General features: G+C 41.4%; 1 protein-coding gene across 6 annotated transcripts in view; it reads right to left on the bottom strand.

The window, feature by feature from the left end:
• MAPK10 (mitogen-activated protein kinase 10) overlaps positions 1-23,874 on the bottom strand; it is a 385,550-nt gene that overhangs the window by 185,969 nt on the left and 175,707 nt on the right. For 5 of the 6 annotated variants that reach the window (XM_068233489.1, XM_068233488.1, XM_068233491.1 and 2 more), the window contains one exon: positions 14,889-14,960. In XM_068233489.1, the coding sequence (XP_068089590.1) occupies positions 14,889-14,954 (66 nt within the window). In that variant the 5' untranslated portion in view covers positions 14,955-14,960. Of the gene's footprint in view, positions 1-14,861; positions 14,961-23,874 lie in introns of all 6 variants that reach the window. The other variant, XM_068233492.1, reaches the window with a different exon arrangement.

Here is a 23,874-nt window from a genome sequence, read left to right as displayed (position 1 = left end):
CTCTTTCCCTGTAAAATGCTTAACATAAAAATTCAACTTTTCACCTAAGCCTTATCTTAAAGGACAAATACTGCAACAACAACAAAAAAGTGTTAAATCCAGACTTATAAAATGTACATTTATCCCAAAGTAAAATGCACTATAAATTACTTTTCCCCCATACTGCTGTCACTTACAGTAGGTCGTAGTAGAGGTCTAACAGATTTGCCAGATTTTGGACTAGTCCGTCCATATTTTCTTTATGCTTTACAAAGCACCTCATGGAAAGGATCTATAGAAAGAGGCTGGAAATCCTCCCTACTCATTTGCACATCACTGTGGCAGCTGGACTGAGCAATTGCTATTTAGAAAGTGCTTTTGTAAATAAAGAAATATCTGGATCCCCCATGAGGAGATGGACTAATCAAGAACCTGTCAGATCAGACAGATTTTTCTACCTATTGAACATGACACTGACATAGAAGAAAGAAGAAATTTATAGTGCATTTTACTCTGGAAAAAAATGTAAATGTTCTATGTACAGTGCTGCCCATAATTATTCATACCCCTGGCAAGTTTTGACTTAAAGTTATTTTATTCAACCAGCAAGTATTTTTTGACGGGAAATGACATAAGTGGCTCCCAAAAGATAATAAGACAATGTACAAGAGGCATTATTGTGGGAAAAAAACATCTCAGCTTTTATTTACATTTGAGCAAAAAGTGTCCAGTCCAAAATTATTCATTCACAGTACAGTCCTACTTAACCGGAACCCAGGCTTTTGGCAGTCTCAACTTACTGGCGGGGGACAATGGTAGTGTTCCTGTCACAATTTGCGAATCCTCCGGGTGCACAGCTCTGACGTGTCACATGATCCAAGGCGGGTCAGCTGACACGGGGGGCCGGGCACGAGGATGCTGTAAAGCCGCTAGAAGCTACAGGAGTAAAGAAGACTGGTGCCCAGAGCATTTGCAAGTGATTTCTGCTGATAACCCACTATGTCTGTCATCTGGGGGGAAGGTTATTGTTATTTTTAATGCAGGTTGCTTGACTTTTCAACTTTTCGCCGTCTGTGCAGGATAAATAACATTCTCCTAAATTTTAACATTTTTCATGGTAGTTGTCTCACACAAAATGAACCTAGCCTAAAACCTAGCCTATTAGTCTCCCCAATCTTTGACTGATTAAAAATGAGTGTAAAATTGCAGCATACATTTTTCTCATATATGGGGTTGGTAAATTAGTCATTCAATTCACTGAGCCATTTCATTCATAGTTCTTTAAACTGCACCCAGGTAATAGAGTGTTCAATGGAGTAGAAAAGTAGAGCAGGCAAATGTACAGTGCCTAATTCAAGACACCCACAATTAATTACCTACATACACTGTATGGGATGAACTGTGATGGGTGTGAATGTAAAGTATACCTTGCTTGCCTGCAATCAAATCATTCTAATTTAATGACAATAACATATATTTCAATATTGCATTTTCCCATTTATGACACAGGGCTTTCCTTACACTTGGAAGTTTGTGGTACACAGGAAACCAGGCGTATTACTGACTCATCTATTTACTTTGCTGCTGTGTTATTGAATATTATTGATCAGAAGAAATATGCTTTTCAGCAAACTCTGCTTCCCTAAAAAATCCATAAAAACAGCATTAAATGTTGAGGTATCAAGAGAGTCACTGAAATGTTATTTGTGTATTCACAGGAGACACAAAATTGTGCATAAAATGACTTTTTTCATTAAAACACAATTTCACCCAGCCATACACTTCAGGCCCTTCTGCCACTCCGTCACAGCTACTAACATTGTATATGAGTCAGGAAAATAATGGTGTCATCCATACATCAAAATAACATGTTAGAGCTGAATGAATCATAAGGCTAGATGAACAGAAATAAAAGCATTCACCCCATGACTCCATTCAGATATATCTATACTTTCAGTATAATACTAGATTTACCTACAGAATCTTTGGAGAGGATGTTTGGCTGTACAAATTATTTATGTAGTTCAAAGCAACCAGTCACAGATCAGCCTCCCGTAATGAGTTTGGTATATAATCAAACCAGAGGTGGTAATTATCACGCCAAGCTCCTTAAACAAGAGGATTTGTGTTGTGGTCATTGCAAGTTAACACACATACATACACAGAGGAAGATTCTGAGATTTAACCTATTATTAAAGAGGCACCGTAATGACTTATAGTATAATGTAATACATTATTCAGTATCCCCAATTTTTCTAATTATATTGGTTTCAGTATAAAAAACATTTTCTATACCTATATATTGTTACATAGTTACATAGTAATTTGGGTTGACAAAAGACATACATCCATGAAGTGCAACCAGAAAAAAAAGTACATCACCAGCCTGCTCCCTCACATATCCCTGTTGATTCAGAGGAAGGCGAAAAAACCCTTACAAGGTATGGTCCAATTAGCCCCAAAAGGGAAAAAAAAATCCTTCCCGACTCCAGATGGCAATCAGATAAAATCCCTGGATCAACACCACCGGTATTACCTAGTAATTATTACTTAGTAATTAGTAATTACCCATGGATGTCTTTCAACGCAAGGAAACCATCTAAGCCCCCGTTAAACGCAGATATAGCATTTGCCATAACTAATTAACTACATTTTTCAACATTGAATTTAATATGCCATTTATGTGCCCATATAGCCATCCTATCCAGATCCTGTTGCAATATGTCACTATCCTCCTGAGAGTTGATGATTCTGCACAATTTTGTATCATCTGCAAAAATAGCAACATTGTGTTCTACTTTACAGTATCTACTAGGTTTTTAAAAAATAAATTGAAAAGCACTGGACCCAGTACTGACCCATGTGGGACCCCACTGCTCACAGACACCAATTTTGAGTATGATCCATTGACCACAACGCTTTGTTTTCTGTCCATTAGCCAGTTCCCTATCCATGCACACAGACTCTTCCCCAGTCCTTGCATCCTCAACTTTTGCATCAAACTTTTGTGGGGAACAGTGTCAAAAGGCCTCTGGAAAGTCCAAGTATATCACATTTATTTATTTATTTATTGTAGTTATAAAGCGCCAACATGTTACACTAGGGTTCACTAACTCAAAAAACCTGAGCAAAACATGACCTGTCCTTAGTAAACCCATGCTGATGCTGAGAGATAAGATTATTTTACTGCTATGAAGTCTTGTATAGTATCTCTTAGTAACCCCTCAAATAGTTTGCACACAACTGACGTTAAGCTTACAGGTCTATAATTTCCTGGATCTGATTTTTTGTCCTTCTTAACCTATTTTGGTTCCTGGACGTAGAAACTACGTCCAGGAACCATGCGCGCTACCGCGCGCTCCCGTGGCCGATCGCGCGCGTGCACGCGTGCTCCCGGTCCGCGGTTCGTTAGCCAGGCAATCAGTGAATCGGGCTATGGAGCCCGATCACTGATTCCTTTCCCCCGCTGAAAAAGCGACAGCTTCTCTCGGAAGCTGCGCCTTTTCTGGCTCTTACCTCCCCCATGCGGCACTCTAAGCGTGTGTTACGCTTAGAGTGACGTCATGTAAACAAACTCATGGCCGCCATCTTGTGGCCAAAAAGTAATACTACAACTAAAAGTTAAAAAAATGAAAATCAACACACATTTACATTATAAACATATTGTTTACCTCCCACCCTCCCAAAACTACCCAAATAAAATGTTTAATATAAAAAAAAAAAAACATTACAATAAAAAAAAAAAACATGTAAATATTTACCTAAGGGTCTAAACTTTTTAAATATCAATGTAAAGATGAAATATTTCTATATTTTTATTATTTTAAACTTGTAAATAGTGATAGATGCAAAATGGAAAAAATGCACCTTTATTTCCAAATAAAATATTGTCGCCATACATTGTGATAGGGACATAATTTTAATGGTGTAATAACCGGGACATATGGGCAAATACAATACGTGAGTTTTAATTATGAAGGCATGTATTATTTTAAAACTATAATGGCTAAAACCTGAGAAATAATCAATTGTTTCCGTTTTTTTCTTATTCCTCCTGTTAAAATGCATTTACAGTAAAGTGGCTCTTAGCAAACTGTACCCCCCCAAAGAAAGCCTAATTGGTGGCGGAAAAAACAAGATATAGATCAGTTCATTGTGATAAGTAGTGATAAAGTTATAGGCTAATGAATGGGAGGTGAACATTTCTCAAGTGAAAACGACGGAATGCGAATGGGTTAAAGAAACACTGAAGCGAAAAAAAAAATTATGATATAATGATTTGTATGTGTAGTAAAGCTAAGAAATAAAACATTAGGAGCAGAGACATAAGTCTAATATGGTTTCCAGCACAGGAAGAGTTAAGAAACTCCAGATGTTATGTATGCAAAAGAGCCATAGAGCTCCACAACTTTCACAGAGAGCTCTGTCTTCTGAAGCTTGTTATCTCAAATGTCAGTCACTTCATTTTCTTTTTCTCTCCAGAGGACAGGTCAATAGTTCACTGGGCTGCTCTGTAAAATCATTTAGAATGCTGAGTAGTGTGTAAACTGCCAATATAAGAGATTGATGCAATGTTATAAAAAACACTATATAACTGAAAATAAAAATATGAGAATATTTTCTTTGCTACTAATGTTCTAGTAATTATCCGTACTACACAACCAATTCTTTATATCATAATTTTTTGTTTGCTTCAGTGTCTCTTTCAATTATAGGAAAATGGGGGCTGTATGCCAATCTATTGGAACTCTACCAGTTGAAAGAGAATCACAATGAACCAGTATGTACTGTTTATCTTCACTTTCAATAAAGATGTTTGATAGCAAGAAAGAGAATCACAAAGGATAAGAGGGGTTTATCGATAACTGAACTCAATTCCCTTAGGACCCGAGGATGTATGCCACCTGGGCCAGGTGCCTTATCTGTTTTATTTTATCTAGTCTTGCCTTCACTTTTTCCTGCCTTAAGTATTTAATATTACAATTGGAAGATCGAGACAATTCCACATCTGTCATTTACAATAGCGATGTTTCCCTTGTGGAGACAGAAGCAAAAAAAGCATTTAACCACTTAAACCCTCAGTCGTTTTCACTTTATGCATCCGAGTAATGTTCACCTCCCATTCATTAGCCTATAACTTTATCACTACTTATCACAATAAACTGATCTATATCTTGTTTTTTCCGCCACCAATTAGGCTTTCTTTAGGTGGTACATTTTGCTAAGAGCTACCTTACTGTAAATGCATTTTAACAGTAAGAATAAGAAAAAAACTGAAAAAAATCATTATTTCTCAGTTTTTGCCAATTATAGTTTTAAAATAATACATGCCTCCATAATTAAAAGTCACGTATTGTATTTGCCCATTTGTCCCGGTTATTTCACCATTTAATTAAGTGTCCCTATCACAATGTATGGCGACAATATTTTATTTGGAAATAAAAGAGCCTTTTTTCCATTTTGCATCCATCACTATTTACAAGCTTATAAAAAAAAATATATAGAAATATTTCATCTTTACATAGATATTCAAAAAGTCTAGACTCTTAGGTAAATATTTATGTGTTTTTTTTATTGTAATGTTTTTTTTATTTTATGTGGGTATTTTTGGGAGGGGGGGATGTAAATAGTGTTTTATTTGGGGAAATATACTGTATGTGCATTTTAATTTTTTTTACTTTTAGATGTAGTTTTACTTTTTGGCCACAAGATGGCAACCTTGAGTTTGTTTACATGACGTCACTCTAAGCGTACAATGTACGCTTAGAGGGACATAGGAGTCAGAAAAAGCGAAGCTTCCGAGAGAAGCTGTCGCTTTTTCTGCAGGGGAGAGGAATCAGAGATTGGGAACCATAGTCCGATTCATTGATTCCTGGGCTAACGAATCTGCGGCCGGGAGCGCGCGAACGGCCGTGGGAGCGCACATGTCCCCCTTGACGTATAACTACGCCAAGGAGTACAAAGTGGTTAATAACGCCGCCCTACCTTGGTCATTGAGTTCCCACCCTCATCTTTTAGGAGCCCAATACAGTCTACCTTTCTTTTTTTAGAATCAATGTACTAGTAAAACTTCTTTGGGTTAGATTTGCTATCCCTAGCAATTTGATTTTCAGCTTCAATCTTTGCCAGCCTAATTTATTTTTTACAACTTTTATTGCACTCCTTATTATTGCTTAATGCATCCTCAGTCCCCTCCTGTTTTAAGACCTTATAGGCATAATTTTTCCACTTCATTTTTTCCTAACTTTTCTATCCATAGAGGCCTTTTTTATTCCTAGACATTTTGTTTTCATATGGGATATATTTACTACAAAATTGATTGAGAATAATTGTATAATGGTATGTCACCCCACTCTCCCAATTATGTTTAGCTTAGGCTATGAGGTCATATAGCCTTCTGTCCCAGAGCACTATGGGAATCCAGGTGTTGTTTCTGCTCACTTCAGAACACAACTGGCCTAACAGAACTATGTTTGAGTTAATCACTTCAGAACACAAAACAAACAGAGTGATATGAAGGCTAGGTTCACAGTAGCTGTTGCGTGCCCTGTAAGAGCAGGAGGGCAATGGAAAAGGAAAGTCGTGCCGCACGTTATCCACATATTGCATCACATACAGTAAAGCATACAGCCAATGAAAGGTACGCTGTACTGTCAATGTTAACACACTGCATGCAGTGTGTTAGGATGCCGCACACCAGTAAACTGCACCAGTCACACTGTGAACGTTGTAAAGATGGTGCATTGCAGTGTGACAGACCATGTAACAATACGCCCGTTATGTTGCACTGCAATACATCACTGTGAACATAGCCAAGGTAAAATCTCTGCCACAGCTACAAACAGCTCCAGAAACCAAAGTGTCAAATTCAAACATTGTAATTGTACGTTCACATTAGTGCGTTGGAGGTGCAGTGCAATGGAATCTGTTAGAATATTACGAGACATTCTGTGCAGTACCGCATAAAGTGTGTGTTAACAGTTGCAGTGAAGCATACTTTCCATGTACTATATGCTTGGTCATAACCATCTCAACGCCATCCCTTTCATTGCCTCGCGATTTTACAGTGTACACCATGCAATGCCCCAATGTGAATGTAGCCTTATTTTGAGTGGATCACTACAGGTCTATGGAATTTCGTGCAAACTACTTACATATGTTTCTAGCACCAGATAACTCTTCCCCGTTCTGAATTATCATTACATCACCACCATTCCATTTGTCCGACCGTGTTCTTGCTGCTTTATAATAATAATAATAATTCCAGTATTTGTATAGCGCTTTTCTATCGGGCTCAAAGCGCTTGTGAGGCAGCCACTAGAGCGCACTCAGTAGGCAGTAGCAATGTTAAGGAGTCTTCCTCAAGAACTCCTTACTACATAGGTGCTGGCTTACTGAAATAGGAAGATCCCAGATTTGACCTTAACCACTATCCAGCCATGGTGGGGAATAAGGTAAGGGATTCATGTTTCATGTAAAATGTTTAGCTTGATGTCCATTTAAATTAAGCGATCGCTTAATGGAGCAGTCTCTATGGTTATTAGTTCCAGTAATAACACTATACCACTGTTGACAGAAATTTGGCATGCAAGAAGAAGAATTACCTATTAAGCACGGTTTTATTTTATTCTGAGCTGCTTTAAAATGCACCCCATAGTGAAAAGTTGGACATGCCCTTAGGGCCTTCTGCCAGCCAACCGTGGCAATATGAATACTCATCTTGACTGAGAATTCTGCTAATGTATATGAAGAGATGAGGAGGGATGAATGCTGTTGCTACTGCTTTATTGCAGGGAACAACAAGGCAACAGACATGATTATAAAGCATGCCAAATTAACTGTTCCTCCTGACTCATGGACACTACATCAATGCTAGATCGAATGTTTCTGGCCTGATTGCACACCTATAATGCAATGGTTATAGGGACCTTTAGTTTTACATTATGATGCCAATTAAAGTAGGTTATGGCTATAGAATAACACTAAACAAAATCTCTTATTTTAATTACAATTGTTTTGACTAACTGATACACATCTCACACCTCACTGTATGGTATAATGTAACAGGGATACAGAGGCTCCAGAAGAATAAAAATATCTAAAAGTTTCAAATTTGTGGAGGCAGTGGTGGGCTTACCTCCACCAAACAGACACAAGATATGCCAACAAAGTTTAGCAAAACAAATGTATTTACATACTCAAGGGGAAAATTTCGCAGGTATAACCTCGCTTCATCAGACAATGGGTAGTAATAGGTACAGTGCAGGTCTGTAGCTGAGCCGAGCGCCTCTGTGACTCTAGACAGAGGCGCTTGGCTCAGCTACAGACCTGCACTGTACCTACCCCTACCTATTGCCTGATGAAGTTGGGTCATACCTGCGAAATGCATTGCATTATACCCTGGGGTATGTAAATAAATTTGTTTTGCTAAACTTTGTTGGCATATCTTGTGTCTGTTTGGAAGAAGTAAGCCCACCACTGCCTCCACAAATTTTAAACCTTTTAGACATTTTTATTCTTCTAATGCCTCTGTATCCCTTTTATATTGTTCTAAGTCCACCCTTGGTGAAAGGGTATCATCCCCCTTTTTCCTGATCTATGGAGAGCAACTTCTAGGCTGAGTGGGGTCAGGTCTAATCTCCACACCTGCTATTACAGTGGTTGCCTTTGAGGTAACCCTGCTTTGTGAGTATATTTGTATTTACTCCACCAACTTCATCCCATATTACCAGTACATACTACACTATATTTGGCTCTTGATGTCTCTATCTTTGTTCACTATATGGTATAACTGTATAGAGCTGATACTTCAGAGACAGGACTTTTCACGGAGTGTGGATATAGCAATCTTCATTTAAAAAATGACAATTTCAGAAAATCTTCACCTGTATTTGTCACATTAAAACTGCGTAGTCCGCTCCGGCCCACGTGGCGGTGATTGACAGCACCGCTCATGCAGGCACAGTGCAGTCCGACCTGGAGGACCTGGAGGTCGGCCTGATGTCATCGCCGGGGACCGGGAGCGAGCTGTGGTGCACGGCTGCGTGGAGAGCTGCGGCGAGGGACATGCTGGGAGCTTGGGGCTGGAGGAAGTCCCCGCTAAGTAGCACTTATTTTATTCATTTTCCCTGATAACTCCTTTAAGATAAAACCAGTCAAACCCCTGGGTGAGCAGATTACAGTAACAGTAAATAGCTATTTGAGTTGAAAAAAGACATACATCCATTGCGATCAGTATGCACCAACCACATGCATCAACAAGTATATCATTGGTCACAATGACTGAATCTGCTGAAAAAAGTATTATGTTAGTTAAACCACATGTGGCCCCCTTTCAGGGGCATAACTACAGGAGAGCAGCCCCTGCGACCGCCGGGGGAGGGGGGCAACAGCAGGTAGGGGGCCCCCAACCACTACTTCCCCCCTAGATAAAGAGGTCTTTAAGATCAGGTGTTTTGTGGCTACACTTGTAACGGGTGTGAAGATTATGAAGTCCACACTAGTTTTATGACCCTTGCAAGATAGGCCCCCAACTGTGAGGGTCACCAGGGGTAGGCAGAAGAAAAGGTATAAACATGAAAGGGGCATGATTTGTAGATACACTCTTGCCCCTTATCCAGGTGGCTTGAAGAAAATAGCTTTGAAACATTATCTGTAGCCTACACAAGTCTGCAGCCTGGCCTGCATTAGGATAGATCCACAAAAAGTTGAAAAATACCATAACCAGATGAATTTTGGGATGAGATGCTTTTGACTTCTTTTTGAGATATAACCTTCATCACATCAGTTTGCAATGTATTTATGTTCTGAAATGTGCTGACACAAATGCAATAAAAGCAAAGTCAACACCACATCCAAATGTACATTGCTCTATAAGATCTAGTTTGAGCTTCAAACATTGTTTTCAAGATCATTCTGCAATGTTAACATACATTTCTTCAGAAGCCAAAAAAAAAAATCTAATTGAATCCACTACATCCCCTTCCTGCATGCCTTGGCCTATGAGCCATAGACTAAATATGTTCATATAACATTAGAAATACTTTTCTCACCTTCTTTGTAGTTCCTTTTTTCCTTGCTCTTATGCTCAGCAATCACTGATGCCGAATAAACTGGAACTAAGTTTATTTACAAGTTACAGCAGCTGTACATCAAGCTTTGCTTTGTCTGGAAGGAAGGAAGTATGAACACCATACTTGCTAAGTGCTAGAAATGTATTTTGCAAATGAAATTAAAATCTCCTGCAAGAAAACTGAGGAGAAAAAATATGGAAAGCCAAATAATGCCATATTAGGTATTAGCACAGGGTGCAACAGTCACAATTTGGGTGGGACCATCCCGGGCTCTACCCTCTCGTCCTAGGTCCCGACTCCTCCTCTTTAAGTCCTGTTTTTTTCAATGGAAGGACTGTCATATTCTCATAAATTCCAGGTGTCTGTGTGCCGCTTGTCCTTTAAGACAGGCATCCTTCTAAAAGACCTAGTTACATGCAGTTAGATCCTGCATGCAGAGACAGAAAGATCAGCCTCCTACTCCTTCCTCTACTGCAGGGGTCTCAAACTCAATTTACCTGGGGGCCGCAGGAGGCAAAGTCAGGATGAGGCTGGGCCGCATAAGAGATTTCCGCACCCCATCCTGCCCCCCACCCCCAGTCCCCCGTCCCTTGCACTGATATTTTTTTCAAAATCAAATTCACACTGAATTGACGTCAGGAGGGGCAGAGCTGAAGCTGAAAGCTCTGCCCCTTCCAGGAAATGCCGTTGGATTGCTCCCCGGGTGATTTGGGGGCTTTGCAGCCCTCGTTTAGTGGTGGGGATGCGGCGGATTACTTGGGAGCACTAAAGCGAACTATAAGGAAGCTTTTGCTGGCACGGGCCACAAAATATTGTATCGAGGGCCGCAAATGGCCCGCGGGCCGCGAGTTTGAGACCCCTGCTCTACTGTATGCATACTTCCTCCCTCCAACCAATAGAAACTGAGAGGCAGCTGTGTGCGCCCCGCCCCCACATTCTCCTCCAGGCTAGGAGAAGCAGAAGCCTACATCCAGGAAGATCAGCCTTGCTACACACTGAACACAGGAGATAGGCAGAGGGGCATAGGAGACAACACACAGCTCAGATCACTGCAGCCTGTCCTGTACTGCAGAGGCTGCGTGTGAGTGACCTGGTAATTTAACTCTTTCAGGTCAGCCAGGGTCAGGAGCCTGGTAATTATCAGCTGTAAACACCAGCAGACACTCCAGCAGCATAGTTAATCTTTAAAGATTTTTTTTTAAGAAACAAAAATAAATACTTAGGGCTACTGTTATACTTTTTTTTAATTTTTTGCTTTTATTTCCCAGCTGCATTGCTGTTTTCTATGTTCACCACAGAGCATAGACTACTTGTGCTATTATAGCCACTGCTACCAAGGGACAGTCCCTCTTTGGGAACCAAATCTCTCTGTTCCTCTTTCTTCCTCATGTGTCCCTCTTTCAGGACTCATGTACAGATCTGTGTAAAAATATGAATTTTTCTACTAAAAATCTGTTTAATCGACTCTAAACTTCATTCCCATACTTGATTGATATATTTTTTTTATTTCCTAATGTTAATATGAATAAAATTGAACCAGCATAGAAAGGACCAGTGTACACTGAAATATAAAACAACATATTTTTCCTATAATATCTTTATGGTACGCGTGACTAGGGGTGTGGTTAGGGGGCATGGTTAGGGATGTGGCATGGGTGTGGCTTAAGTGTCACAAAAAGTTAGGAGGTATGTATTAGTGTTTCTCTTGCTTACAGTTTTGTACAGTGGCTCAAATTTAAACAAAAAAAAAAGGAAAGAAATAACTTCTTGTGCATGCCTGAACTGCCTATTAGCACTTCTTAGTTAAGCCCTTTTCACACTGTAGGAAAAATGCAGTGTTCAGGGATTCAGGAAACCGCAAATGCAATAGTGAAAGCATTCCATATAGGATGCGTTCCCACTGTCATTTGCAACATGAACGCAATGAACACGGACCGGGCTGCGAATGCAAAGTCCTGACCTGCTAAATTTTTCAGCAACCGTATCGCAAACCAAATGCAAACGCTGCAAACCGGACACAATGGGAAAATTATCATTGGTTCCTGGTGGACCACTGAGAATCCTCCCTGTTACTAGGCAGGATTCACATTGATTTTTTTCAATACAACAGGGAGCCTCATGCTTCTTTTAGTGTCCGATCGGTTTCAAGACGAGTGGGGAAGAGCAAACAGGTGGCAACGCAAACACTGTGGATGGAAATGGCAGATAATGTGCACAAAGCGTGAACCAGGCCTAAAAAAAATAGGCAAGAAGTAAAAAATATAAAAATAAACACATTTTGTCCATATTCTTGTACTTGGAACCCTTTTTTTTTTTTACAGAAATTTACAGGCCAGAATGTATACACATTGGGCATGATTCACAAAGCTTTTTCACCGGTTTTCCTCCGTTTTCACCTTATCTATGTTACTTTTTTAAGCTCTCAAAAAGCAAAAATATAATGTGATTAGGTAAGAAAAGTAATACTGAAATTAAGTTAATCAGAAACAGCTTACTTTGAGTGATTATTTCCCTTGTAAATGTGCTGAAAGGTTACTCTTATCAATTAGGTGATCAATAAGTCATTTATGAGAAGTTTTGTGAATAGAGCACGTTGTAGGAAAATCCTTCAGGTAGGCTTTTTCACCTCCCATTCCTCACAACCCGAAGAACTTCTAGAAATGCAGACTTTTTGCTTTCTTAGTCTGAATTGCCAGAACAGCAAGTTCCACATTTTTCATTTAATATCGGTTCTAAATGTCACCATATTTTGAGTCTACTAATCTCTAGTGCATGGATTAGAGATCATTAACACCATATTAAGACAGGGGTGTCTACAATTATCATTTTTCTTCTGTATGTGGTGCCGTTTGTGTGTATAGAGTTCTAATGAAGTTTAATGAATGGATTATTGATTTTTGTAAGGAATCTTGGATGGACATTTAATTGTGTTTGCGCACTGTGTCATTTATTATCTGTACACTTGCTTCTCTCTGTCGATTAGTATAGCATCAAGATAATAAAGTTTTGTAGTTATTTGACTATATGAGAAATGAACTGATCACTTGAAAAAAGCTTTTCACAGTGGAAACTTTTTCTTTTTTTTTACAGGCCAGATATGGTCTTTGTTCCTATGCTACAGTTAGCTCAAGCAGATCATTTGGGCGCACAGCCCTCTTGGTATATTGGGCACCGTCAAATACCATAATGTAATATGTGGCTATAACGGCACCAACTGAGTAATTTGGGCACTGGGTTTCAGCTATTATACAGCCAAATTCCGTCTGACGACGAGAAGCAGAAAGTGTGAAATATCAGCTGTGGCATGATGCTACTTAATGTTAGTTTTAGGCATAGGTGGGGGTAAGTGCTAGGTGTGGATAAGGAAGGGTTAATGTGAGGTATAGGTTATTAGAATATTGGTAACATTACCAATATTCTTGTTATTGGCTATAATGGAGTGCACGATATGGCGAAGCAGGTGGTTTCGGCACAAGGCGCTCATCGCTGAAACTAGGTGCCGCCATAGCTGTAAGGTTATACTGCGCGGGAAGCTTAAGGGTAATTCGAGGTTGCAGCGATCGGTGGACACCGAATTACTCTTCCTTCCGAGTTGCTATGACTGGGAGGGGGAATAGTATTTAACGCCGCCGGGGATTTGAGAGGCAACAGGGTGAGCCGTCATTCGGCTTACCCTGCGTCCAGCTAACTGGTGGTGTACTAATATGTACTAAGACGGCAATAATAATAAAAGCAGATATGGCACCCAATTTACCAGGATCTTCTTTTCTTTTTCTCGTGCCATAATGTTTCTGTAATACTAGCACTGCTGGACTTTTTTCTCTCCTGCATATAATTGTCTGTAAGCTAACTTTCTTCTGGGTCGGGGGTAATTGTGGGGAGTGTTACAAATTATAGAGCACCTAGGGCGCTGCCCACACTGCGCCCCTTCCCAGCTCCAAGGTCACTATCTGCTTGCATGTTTTCAAATTTTTAGGTTAGGGTTGGGATCTGAGGGAAGCCTGCACGAGGCGTCCCTGCTAACGTGCGTTGCAATATGTGAAACTGAAGTAAAGGTGAGGTCCCTTTTTTCTCTCCTGCATAAAATATTAAAGTAATAAAATACAAAATAAAAATGCAATAATATTGAGATGTAAATTAAAGTAAACCTGAGACGCAGGAAAAAAGTTGAGTTTTGCTTACCTAGAGTTTCTTTGAGCTTCACGTAGTCTTTTAGGCCCCTCAGTGCCCTTCCCGTACCCTCCATTGTTGTCCCAGCCATGGCTGGGAGCATTCTGCACCTGCACAGTTAGTTGAGGCTTGTAACAGAGCATGCTCAAAATGCAATCGAGAAGGCAGGAAGTCGGAACCGTTCATGCGCAGCAGCTTGCGACCCACCCAGACCACTGAATTTACAGCAGAACAATGGAGGGGACCTTGAGAAAACTTAGGAAGGCCGGAGGCTGTAAAGTGAGTAAAACTCAACTTTCTCCTTCCAATCAAGTTTACTTTAACATCAAACAAGCAGCTAAAAGCTGGTGAGCAAGCAGAGTACTGCATAAAAGAAATTCTGCTGCTTTAACAAAAATACTCCATGCGTCAGCATGTCTTGTTATAACATCATCAAATATGCATGCTAGAAATTCTGCTTCCCGAGGAAGTAACGTCACCCCTGCATAAGGTCCTGTTGTTTCCTTATTACCCCTATACAATTTTTCATTAACTTTAATTGCATTTAACATGGCATTGACAAATGAGTTAATGAAACGACACGATGACAAACAGTGACAGGTTTGGAAGAAAAAATGGAAGAACAAATTCATACGGTACCTTGTTTTACCTGTAAGGAACACACACCTGACAAAAGGCAATTTTCACATCCAGGGTAGGTTCACTGCAGTTGTATAAGAAATGCCGGTTCATAAATACCTGCAATACATAATAAAAAATATGTAATTAGCAGATTACTACCTATAAATCAACATATGTACTGCTAAGAAAGCCAAATAAGTCATTTCTTGAAAATACTGTATATTGTTCACAGTGCATATACTTTTGAAAAGATTAAGCTCTTGTTAGCCATGTTAATTCAGAGACTCAGAAAGAAAACAATGGGGAGCCTATCTAATGTCATAGGTACATTTGCAAAGAATACCCAGATGTTCACATGTAGCATTTTGATACCAATTTAAATCACCCACTCCTAGTTTCGGTATTTCTGTTTATGGATTTGGTCACATTTTGCATCTGTAAAAAATGAACCAATAGATAGAAATCAAAACAACTTTCATAAAACTCAGTTAAAGGACACCTAGAGTGACTTATAAACAAAAGTTAGATACTAACCTCAGTAGTGGGAAGCTTCTGGATGAGCTAGAAGCTTCCTGGATTCTCCTCCAACTCATAGCAGGGTCTCTTTATACCTGTTCTACAAAAGCAAGTCCAGTGGGTTTCTTCTGGCCATCAGCGTAGTTGTTGACGAGCAGCCAGACTGGATGTAAGAAGCTAAGGCTCGTACTTGCCCAGTAAAACAAAGCGCTTGTGCACAGAGGAAAAAAGCTGAGCACGAGTGACTTTATTCTACTGGGCATGCACTAGCCTTACTCGCACATGCCCAGTCTGGAAACACTATTCCACGATCAGACGCTAGGCCTGAACATTCAATACTACCCTGTGCTGGAACAAAGGGCTCTACCAGTTTCCGAGAAGCCTCTGGATCATCCAGTGGCTCCCAACTCCTTTCCTCGCCACTTCAGGTTGCTTTAGGTGTTGTGACCCCTATTTATTGGATCATTCTTTCACCTAAAGGTAACACATTTACTATTCCTTGAAATTCAAATTAATATTTGATGCCTGCCTCTTTATTTACACACCAGAAGATATAACTGAAGCTCCAGGAAGGTCTGTTCCAACTGCGATGGATGAATGCATTTGTATCATGTTAAGGAAGCACAGGAAGTGCCTGTAAATATGAACCCGTTATCAAAAACCTGGAGTGTGTTTTCTGTGCTCTCCTTGCTTTAAGACTACAGTATGTTGTGTAATAATAGAGTTCATGCATGTTTAAGTCCAAAGCTGTGGTAAAATAAAGATTTGTCATTACAGAGTATTGAATTATGTCTTTAAATCTGGTCATTCTGTCATGTCTATGTCTATCTAAAAATATAGCAAAAAGAACCCATTATATGTTAAATAGGAAACAACATTTATATACTGTATAGTAAATCAATCAATATTAAGCATGGTAGAAATAAGCATAATACTTTACATCTTGTGTTGGTCTCTAGATGCAAATCTTAATTAGCTACTACCCTTTGCGGTGAGGTGCCTTATTAAACATGTGTAGCACTCACCCCCTAAGGAGCGGCTGAAGATAGATTTGGGTTCCCTACCGTACCAGCTGCAACTCACTTCAGAAACTGGACCCGACAATAATCATAGTAAAACCACTAACAGTGCGGCTTTAATAATAGCATATGAAGCCTTGTTAGAGCGGAATTTAGATAAACAGCAAACACATAAACATCAAACATGCAATAATAAACTGAGTGTGGGATAAATCTGTCTATCACTTTAAGTCCCTGTCTTTCCACTGGCCAGTGGCTATATAAGTTCTATGATGGCCGGCGTTGGGGCCCTTTGAGAGCGCTCCGTCCCTTTAAAGAGGGCACTTGTAATCCACAGGGAATGAAGGCAAACTATATAAAATGTATTCCGAAAGAGAGGATAAAAATAAAGGGTTTCTCAATCCTGAGAGTCAGCAATAAATCCAGAAAAAGAAAAAGGGATCTCTGTTATGGCTCCTATAGAAACTGTAATCAATTCTCTGCTTTCAGTCAGAAATAAACATGGCCGTGAGGCCTCTCACCAAATCACTGCTGGCCACAGTCTCAGATGAACCTGGGTCAGAATGCAGGCAGATAGTCCACAAGTCCCTCTGTCCAGATGGAGGTTCTCCTTCCCTCTCAGATGATGGAGGTACTCTCACCCGCAGCAATGTTTTTGTCCTGTGCCAACAGTCTGGCTGGAGGGGTTCAGTTCTGTGTCCTTCCCACACCACTCTCTTCCCTCTCCACACCCTGTTCCCCGTTCTCACTCCTCCCTCGGGAAACAAAAATCAGCTCTAAAAGTTCCACTCTGTTTAGGGGCAGGCAATGCATTTTGGAAAACAATGAAACAGCACCACCTAGGGGCTACACACTCCCCCCACTAAAAGTCTTTGGTCCCCAAAGATAGGTTGGTAAGTTACAAACTAACCAAACTTTTGAACTTAACCGTTATATGGGGCCAGATAACAATTTGTAATATATTCATTAGACAGAGGTACTTTCCACCATGGGATGTCAGGAGCAGAGTGAAGTGAGTCACAAACTGATACAGCAGCTTGGGGTATTTGAGCCTCTAGGTTCCTGCGAACAGTGGTGATAGCTTGTTCAGAGCTCTTCCCCATGAAGTCATAGGTCAGCCTTTTGGGGGGTTGAATTGCACGCTTTCCTCTTTGTTCCAGAGGTAAAGGTGGTTCAATTTCAGCCAATTGTTCTGCAACTTCAGTAGATGGAGGTGAAGGTACTGCTACCGAGGTATTAGGTTCCAGTTCTTGCTCAGACCCAGGTAGACTTTCTTCAGGTTCTTGATCACAACTTTGTGGCATGAACTCTGGAGCGTCAGCTCTCAATGGGCTAGAATGAGGTTCAGCTACAGTTAAAGGGTTTGTATCTGCATCTGTTGGCCACAACCACTGCGCTCCTAAGTAATATTCCCAATCATTGTCCTCATCTTCATCATCATCTTCCTCTATCAAAGGGGGTGGCGAAGATCGAGTTACTGGAGCTCTTCTAGGAAGAATTCGTTCTACTGGTTGTGACACTCGTACGGCTTCACTGAGTGGTAGAAGGTGGTTGCGGTGCCAAGTCTTCAGGGGACCAGTCTTTCCCTCAGGACGAATTTGGTACACAGGAAGACCAGGTAGTTGAGCACACACAATATAGGGCTGTGAGCTCCACCTATCACTGAGCTTATGTTGTCCACGAAGACCAAGATTTCTCAGAAGGACTCGATCACCTGGTTGCAGATGGTGGATCCTCACTCTTAGATCATAGCGTCTTTTATTCTGCTGTTCCCTACTACTGGATGCAATTTGGGCCTTCTCATAAGCAGTCTTGAGGTTTCGCCTAAGTCGATCAACATATCCCTTGTGGGACGTAATAGAGGTATCATCAGGTGAGATGCCAAAGGCTAAGTCCACAGGCAATCTGGCTTCCCTGCCAAACATCAATAAGTAAGGGGAGTGCCCAGTAGAATCATGCTTTGTACTATTGTATGCATGAACCACAGCAGATATATGACGACTCCAGTGCTGTTTCTTTTCTGAAGGTAATGTCCCTAGCATATCTAGGAGTGTCCGATTAAATCTTTCTGGCTGAGGGTCCCCTTGAGGGTGGTATGGGGTAGTTCTTGATTTCTTCACACCCAACATACTCAGTAACTCTTTGATGAGTTTGCTTTCAAAGTCTCTGCCCTGATCTGAATGTAACTTTTGAGGCAGGCCATAGTGAACAAAGAATTTCTCTATCAGGACTTTGGCTACGGTAGATGCTTTCTGGTCTTTGGTAGGGAAGGCTTGGGCATAGCGGGTGAAATGGTCGGTCACCACTAGAACATTTCCCTGTCCGCTAGAGTCCGGTTCCAAACACAGAAAGTCCATGCACACCAGTTCCATGGGACTTTGACTCTGTAAATGGCCCATTGGGGCAGCTCTGGAAGATAGGGTCTTCCTCTGTATGCATCTCAGGCAGGAATGACAGTAGCTTTCGACCTCAGCTTTCATGCAGGGCCAATAGAAACGGTATCTGACTAGATGAAAAGTCCTTTCTGCTCCAAGATGGCCATGTTCATCATGTAGGGCTCCCAACACGGTAGTTCTGTGTTTCTTTGGAAGGAGCAACTGCCACTTTTCCTGTATGTCATCTACAGGTGCTTGTCTATAAATCAGTCCATTTCTAAGCTGAAGTCTGTTATATTCCTTGTAGACTAATTTTGCCTCCTCTGGAACTTCAGTTTGTAAGAGTTCTGGTTGCTGGCTTTCTAAAGCTTTCAATGTCAGTCGTAGAGATGAGCGTAATGACCTAATTACGATTTTGCGAAATTTCGCGTAATTAGTGTAATTACGATTATGGCCGTAAGTACATAATCGTAATGAAGAAGGATTTCGCGAAATTTCGCGTAAGCGTAATTTTCGCGTAATTTTCGCATTACAGTCGTATCATGCCGTAATTTCGCATTAAACGCTACCGTAATTTCGCGTTAAACCGTAACGCTCCGTATAATATAAAAAAAGCCGCCGACTTTAAGGGTTAATAGCAAAGCCCCCTTAAATGCTAAGAGCCTCAAATTTGGAGAATATATTAAGGAGATCAGGAGGAATAAGAGGAAAAAAGTTTTTTTCAAAAAGACCTTATAGTTTTTGAGAAAATCGATGTTAAAGTTTCAAAGGAAAAATGTAAACATTTAAAAACCCGCCGACTTTAACGGTTAATAGCAAAGCCTGCTTAAAGTTTAGGAACACCAAATTCCCAGGGTATATTAAGGGGATCAGTGGGAATAAGAGGAAAAATTTTTTTTTCAAAAATACCTTATAGTTTTTGAGAAAATCGATTTTAAAGTTTCAAGGGCGAAAATGTCTTTTAAATGCGGAAAATGTCAGTTTTTTTTGCACAGGTAACAATAGTGTATTATTTTCATAGATTCCCCCAAGTGGGAAGAGTTTTACTTACTTCGTTCTGAGTGTGGGAAATATAAAAAAAAAACGACGTGGGGTCCCCCCTCCCAGACCTCTTTAACCCCTTGTCCCCCATGCAGGCTGGGATAGCCAGAATGCGGAGCACCGGCCGCGTGGGGCTCCGCACCCTGACTATACCAGCCCGCATGGTCCATGGATTGGGGGGTCTCGGAAGGGGAGGGGCAGCCAAGCTTTCCCCTCCCCCTCCGAGCCCTTGTCCAATCCAAGGACAAGGGGCTCTTCTCCACCTCCGATGGGCGGTGGAGGTGGAGGCCGCGATTTCCTGGGTGGGGGGTTCATGGTGGAATCTGGGAGTCCCCTTTAAAAAGGGGTCCCCCAGATGCCCACCCCCCTCCCAGGAGAAATGAGTATAGAGGTACTTGTAGTACCCCTTACCCATTTCCTTTAAGAGTTAAAAGTAAATAAACACACAAACACATAGAAAAAGTATTTTAATTGAAAAAAAAACATAACCACGAAAAAAGTCCTTTAATATTCTTAATTAACCATTAATACTTACCTGTCCCTTTAAATAAATGATCCCACGCAATATCCTCGGAAATGTTCTATCAGTTACAATGTAACAAAGTTATTACAATATAACAACTTTGTTACATTGTAACTACGCCGCACCCGACGTCACTCACCGCCGCCGCCGCCTCCGCGTCTGCGCTGCAGGACCCGACAGAGCTCTGAGCTATAGCTCAGAGCTCTCGAAAGCATCTTTGTATTTGGGCTCCAAGGAGCCCCATTGGTCCTTAGCAGACCAATGGGGTTCCTTCTGATTTGAAGGAACCCCATTGGTCTGCTAAGGACCAATGGGGCTCCTTGGAGCCCAAATACAAAGATGCTTCTCAGAGCTCTGAGCTATATAGCTCAGAGCTCTGTCGGGTCCGTGCTAAGTCCCCGCCGGCTCCGCTGCCCTCCCCGCCTCTCCCACATGTCACCCACATGTCACCCACATGTGGGTGACATGTGGGTGACAGATGTGGGCGGGGTGGACAGCGGGAGCTGCGGGGACTTAGTATGCGGCGGCTGAGCGGCAAGTGGCGTCGGGTGCGGCGTAGTTACAATGTAACAAAGTTGTTACATAATAACTTTGTTACTTTGTAACTGATAGAACATTTCCGAGGATATTGCGTGGGATCATTTATTTAAAGGGACAGGTAAGTATTAATGGTTAATTAAGAATATTAAAGGACTTTTTTCGTGGTTATGTTTTTTGTTCAATTAAAATACTTTTTCTATGTGTTTGTGTGTTTATTTACTTTTAACTCTTAAAGGAAATGGGTAAGGGGTACTACAAGTACCTCTATACTCATTTCTCCTGGGAGGGGGGTGGGCATCTGGGGGACCCCTTTTTAAAGGGGACTCCCAGATTCCACCATGAACCCCCCACCCAGGAAATCGCGGCCTCCACCTCCACCGCCCATCGGAGGTGGAGAAGAGCCCCTTGTCCTTGGATTGGACAAGGGCTCGGAGGGGGAGGGGAAAGCTTGGCTGCCCCTCCCCTTCCGAGACCCCCCAATCCATGGACCATGCGGGCTGGTATAGTCAGGGTGCGGAGCCCCACGCGGCCGGTGCTCCGCATTCTGGCTATCCCAGCCTGCATGGGGGACAAGGGGTTAAAGAGGTCTGGGAGGGGGGACCCCACGTCGTTTTTTTTTATATTTCCCACACTCAGAACGAAGTAAGTAAAACTCTTCCCACTTGGGGGAATCTATGAAAATAATACACTATTGTTACCTGTGCAAAAAAAACTGACATTTTCCGCATTTAAAAGACATTTTTGCCCTTGAAACTTTAAAATCGATTTTCTCAAAAACTATAAGGTGTTTTTGAAAAAAAAAATTTTCCTCTTATTCCCACTGATCCCCTTAATATACCCTAGGAATTTGGTGTTCCTAAACTTTAAGCAGGCTTTGCTATTAACCGTTAAAGTCGGCGGGTTTTTAAATGTATACATTTTTACTTTGAAACTTTAACATCGATTTTCTCAAAAACTATAAGGTCTTTTTGAAAAAAAAATTTTTCCTCTTATTCCTCCTGATCTCCTTAATATATTCTCCAAATTTGAGGCTCTTAGCATTTAAGGGGGCTTTGCTATTAACCCTTAAAGAGAATCTGTACTCTGAAATTCTTACAATAAAAAGCATACCATTCTATTCATTATGTGCTCCTGGTCCCCTCTGTGCTGTTTCTGCCATTCTCTGCTGCAAACCTGGCTTGTAATTGCCAGTTTTAGGCAGTGTTTACAAACAAACTAACCAGCTTCTAATAGGCTCAGCTAAGCAGAGTGTGTTAGTCACACAGAGCCTGCAGGGGGTGTGTACAGCTTCTAGCTAATCACAAGCAGCCCTGCACATTCCAGTCTGACTGCCTCAGCCTGACTGTGCCGACTATAGAGAGAAGATTAGATCATATAACAGAGATAACACAGCTACTGTGCAATTAGGAAAAGCTGCAGTAAGCCAGACCACATTAGAAAAGGCATAGGAACTTATAGCATAGAAGAAATAAAGATAAACAATTTGTTACAGAGTCTCTTTAAAGTCGGCGGCTTTTTTATATAATACGGAGCGTTACGGTTTAACGCGAAATTACGGTAGCGTTTAATGCGAAATTACGGCATGAACGAAACGCGAAATTTCGCGTTGAAAATTACACTTACGGTATTTTCAATTACGATTTTAATGGCAATTTCGCTACGCTAATTTCGCATCGTAATCGCAAATTTCGCATGCGTAATTATAGTAATGCGAAATTACGAAAATTTCAGCTCAACTCTAGTCAGTCGGCAAAGAGGGTCTTCTAATTGATCTCTCCTTAAATCTTGTCTGCTGAGGATGGGCAGACCTCCCTTCTTTACTTGAGTCAGATTGCAGTAGAAATCAGGGACTCCTGCAGCACTTACTCCAACAGCTCCTGCCCCTGCAGCTCCTCTGACCCTATGTTCAACCCCTTGACACAGGGCTTGGATCCCTTCTGGGGTCAATCGTATCCACTCTTCTTCAGATACCTCTGTATTGTAGGGTCTCCTAGACAGTGCATCAGCATCTCTGTTCCCAACCCCTGGACGATACTTCAGGCTGAACCGAAATCCAGCCAAGGCTGCCAACCACCGGTGACCTGTTGCATCTAGCTTGGCGGTTGTGAGAAGGTAGGTGAGTGGGTTGTTGTCTGTCTTGACTTCGAATTCAGCACCATACAAATAGTCCTTCAATTTGTCAACTACTGCCCACTTCAAGGCCAGGAACTCAAGTTTGTGGGTAGGGTAGTTTTTCTCTGATGGGGAGAGGCTTCGGCTCACATAAGCCACTGGTCTCAATTGTCCATCATGTTCTTGGTACAACACTCCACCGATCCCCTCTCGGCTAGCGTCAACATGTAGTTCATAGGGGCGAGCTGGATCAGCATAGGCTAAGACTGGTGCATGTGTCAAACCCCACTTTAACTTCTCAAAGGCTTGCTCACATTCATAAGTCCATTCGTCTTCAATAGCCTCTTTTGACTTCCGAGGTCCTTTGGCTGATTGGCTATGATTAGGTGGCTTAGAGTCATCTTCTTCACCATAATTTTTCAAGAGCTCATTGAGAGGTCGGGCAATCTTAGCAAATCCTTCTACGAATCTTCTATAGTATGAACAGAATCCCAGGAAGGATCTTAGCTCTGATACAGTTTTCGGTCTTGGCCAGGTTGTCACTGCTTCAAGTTTCCTGGGGTCAGTGGCCACCCCTTCAGCAGAAACTACATGCCCCAGGTAAGTAACAGAAGGCATGCAGAACTGGCACTTTTCCAAGGATAACTTCAGCCCCTCTTCCCAAAGCCGGTCTAGCACTTTTTCTAAACGTTCTTCATGCTCTTCTAGAGTTCTTCCAAAAACAATTATATCATCCAAGTACACCAAAACTTCCACCAGGTGCATGTCACCCACTGTTCTTTCCATCAGACGCTGAAATGTAGCTGGGGCTCCAGTCAGGCCTTGAGGCATTCGGTTAAACTCAAAGAACCCAATGGGACAGATGAAAGCAGTTTTTTCTTTGTCTTCAGGATGCATGGGGATCT

Source organism: Hyperolius riggenbachi, chromosome 1, assembly GCF_040937935.1.
Source record: "Hyperolius riggenbachi isolate aHypRig1 chromosome 1, aHypRig1.pri, whole genome shotgun sequence".
NCBI lineage: Eukaryota > Metazoa > Chordata > Amphibia > Anura > Hyperoliidae > Hyperolius > Hyperolius riggenbachi.
This window is presented reverse-complemented; position numbering and strand designations above follow the sequence as displayed.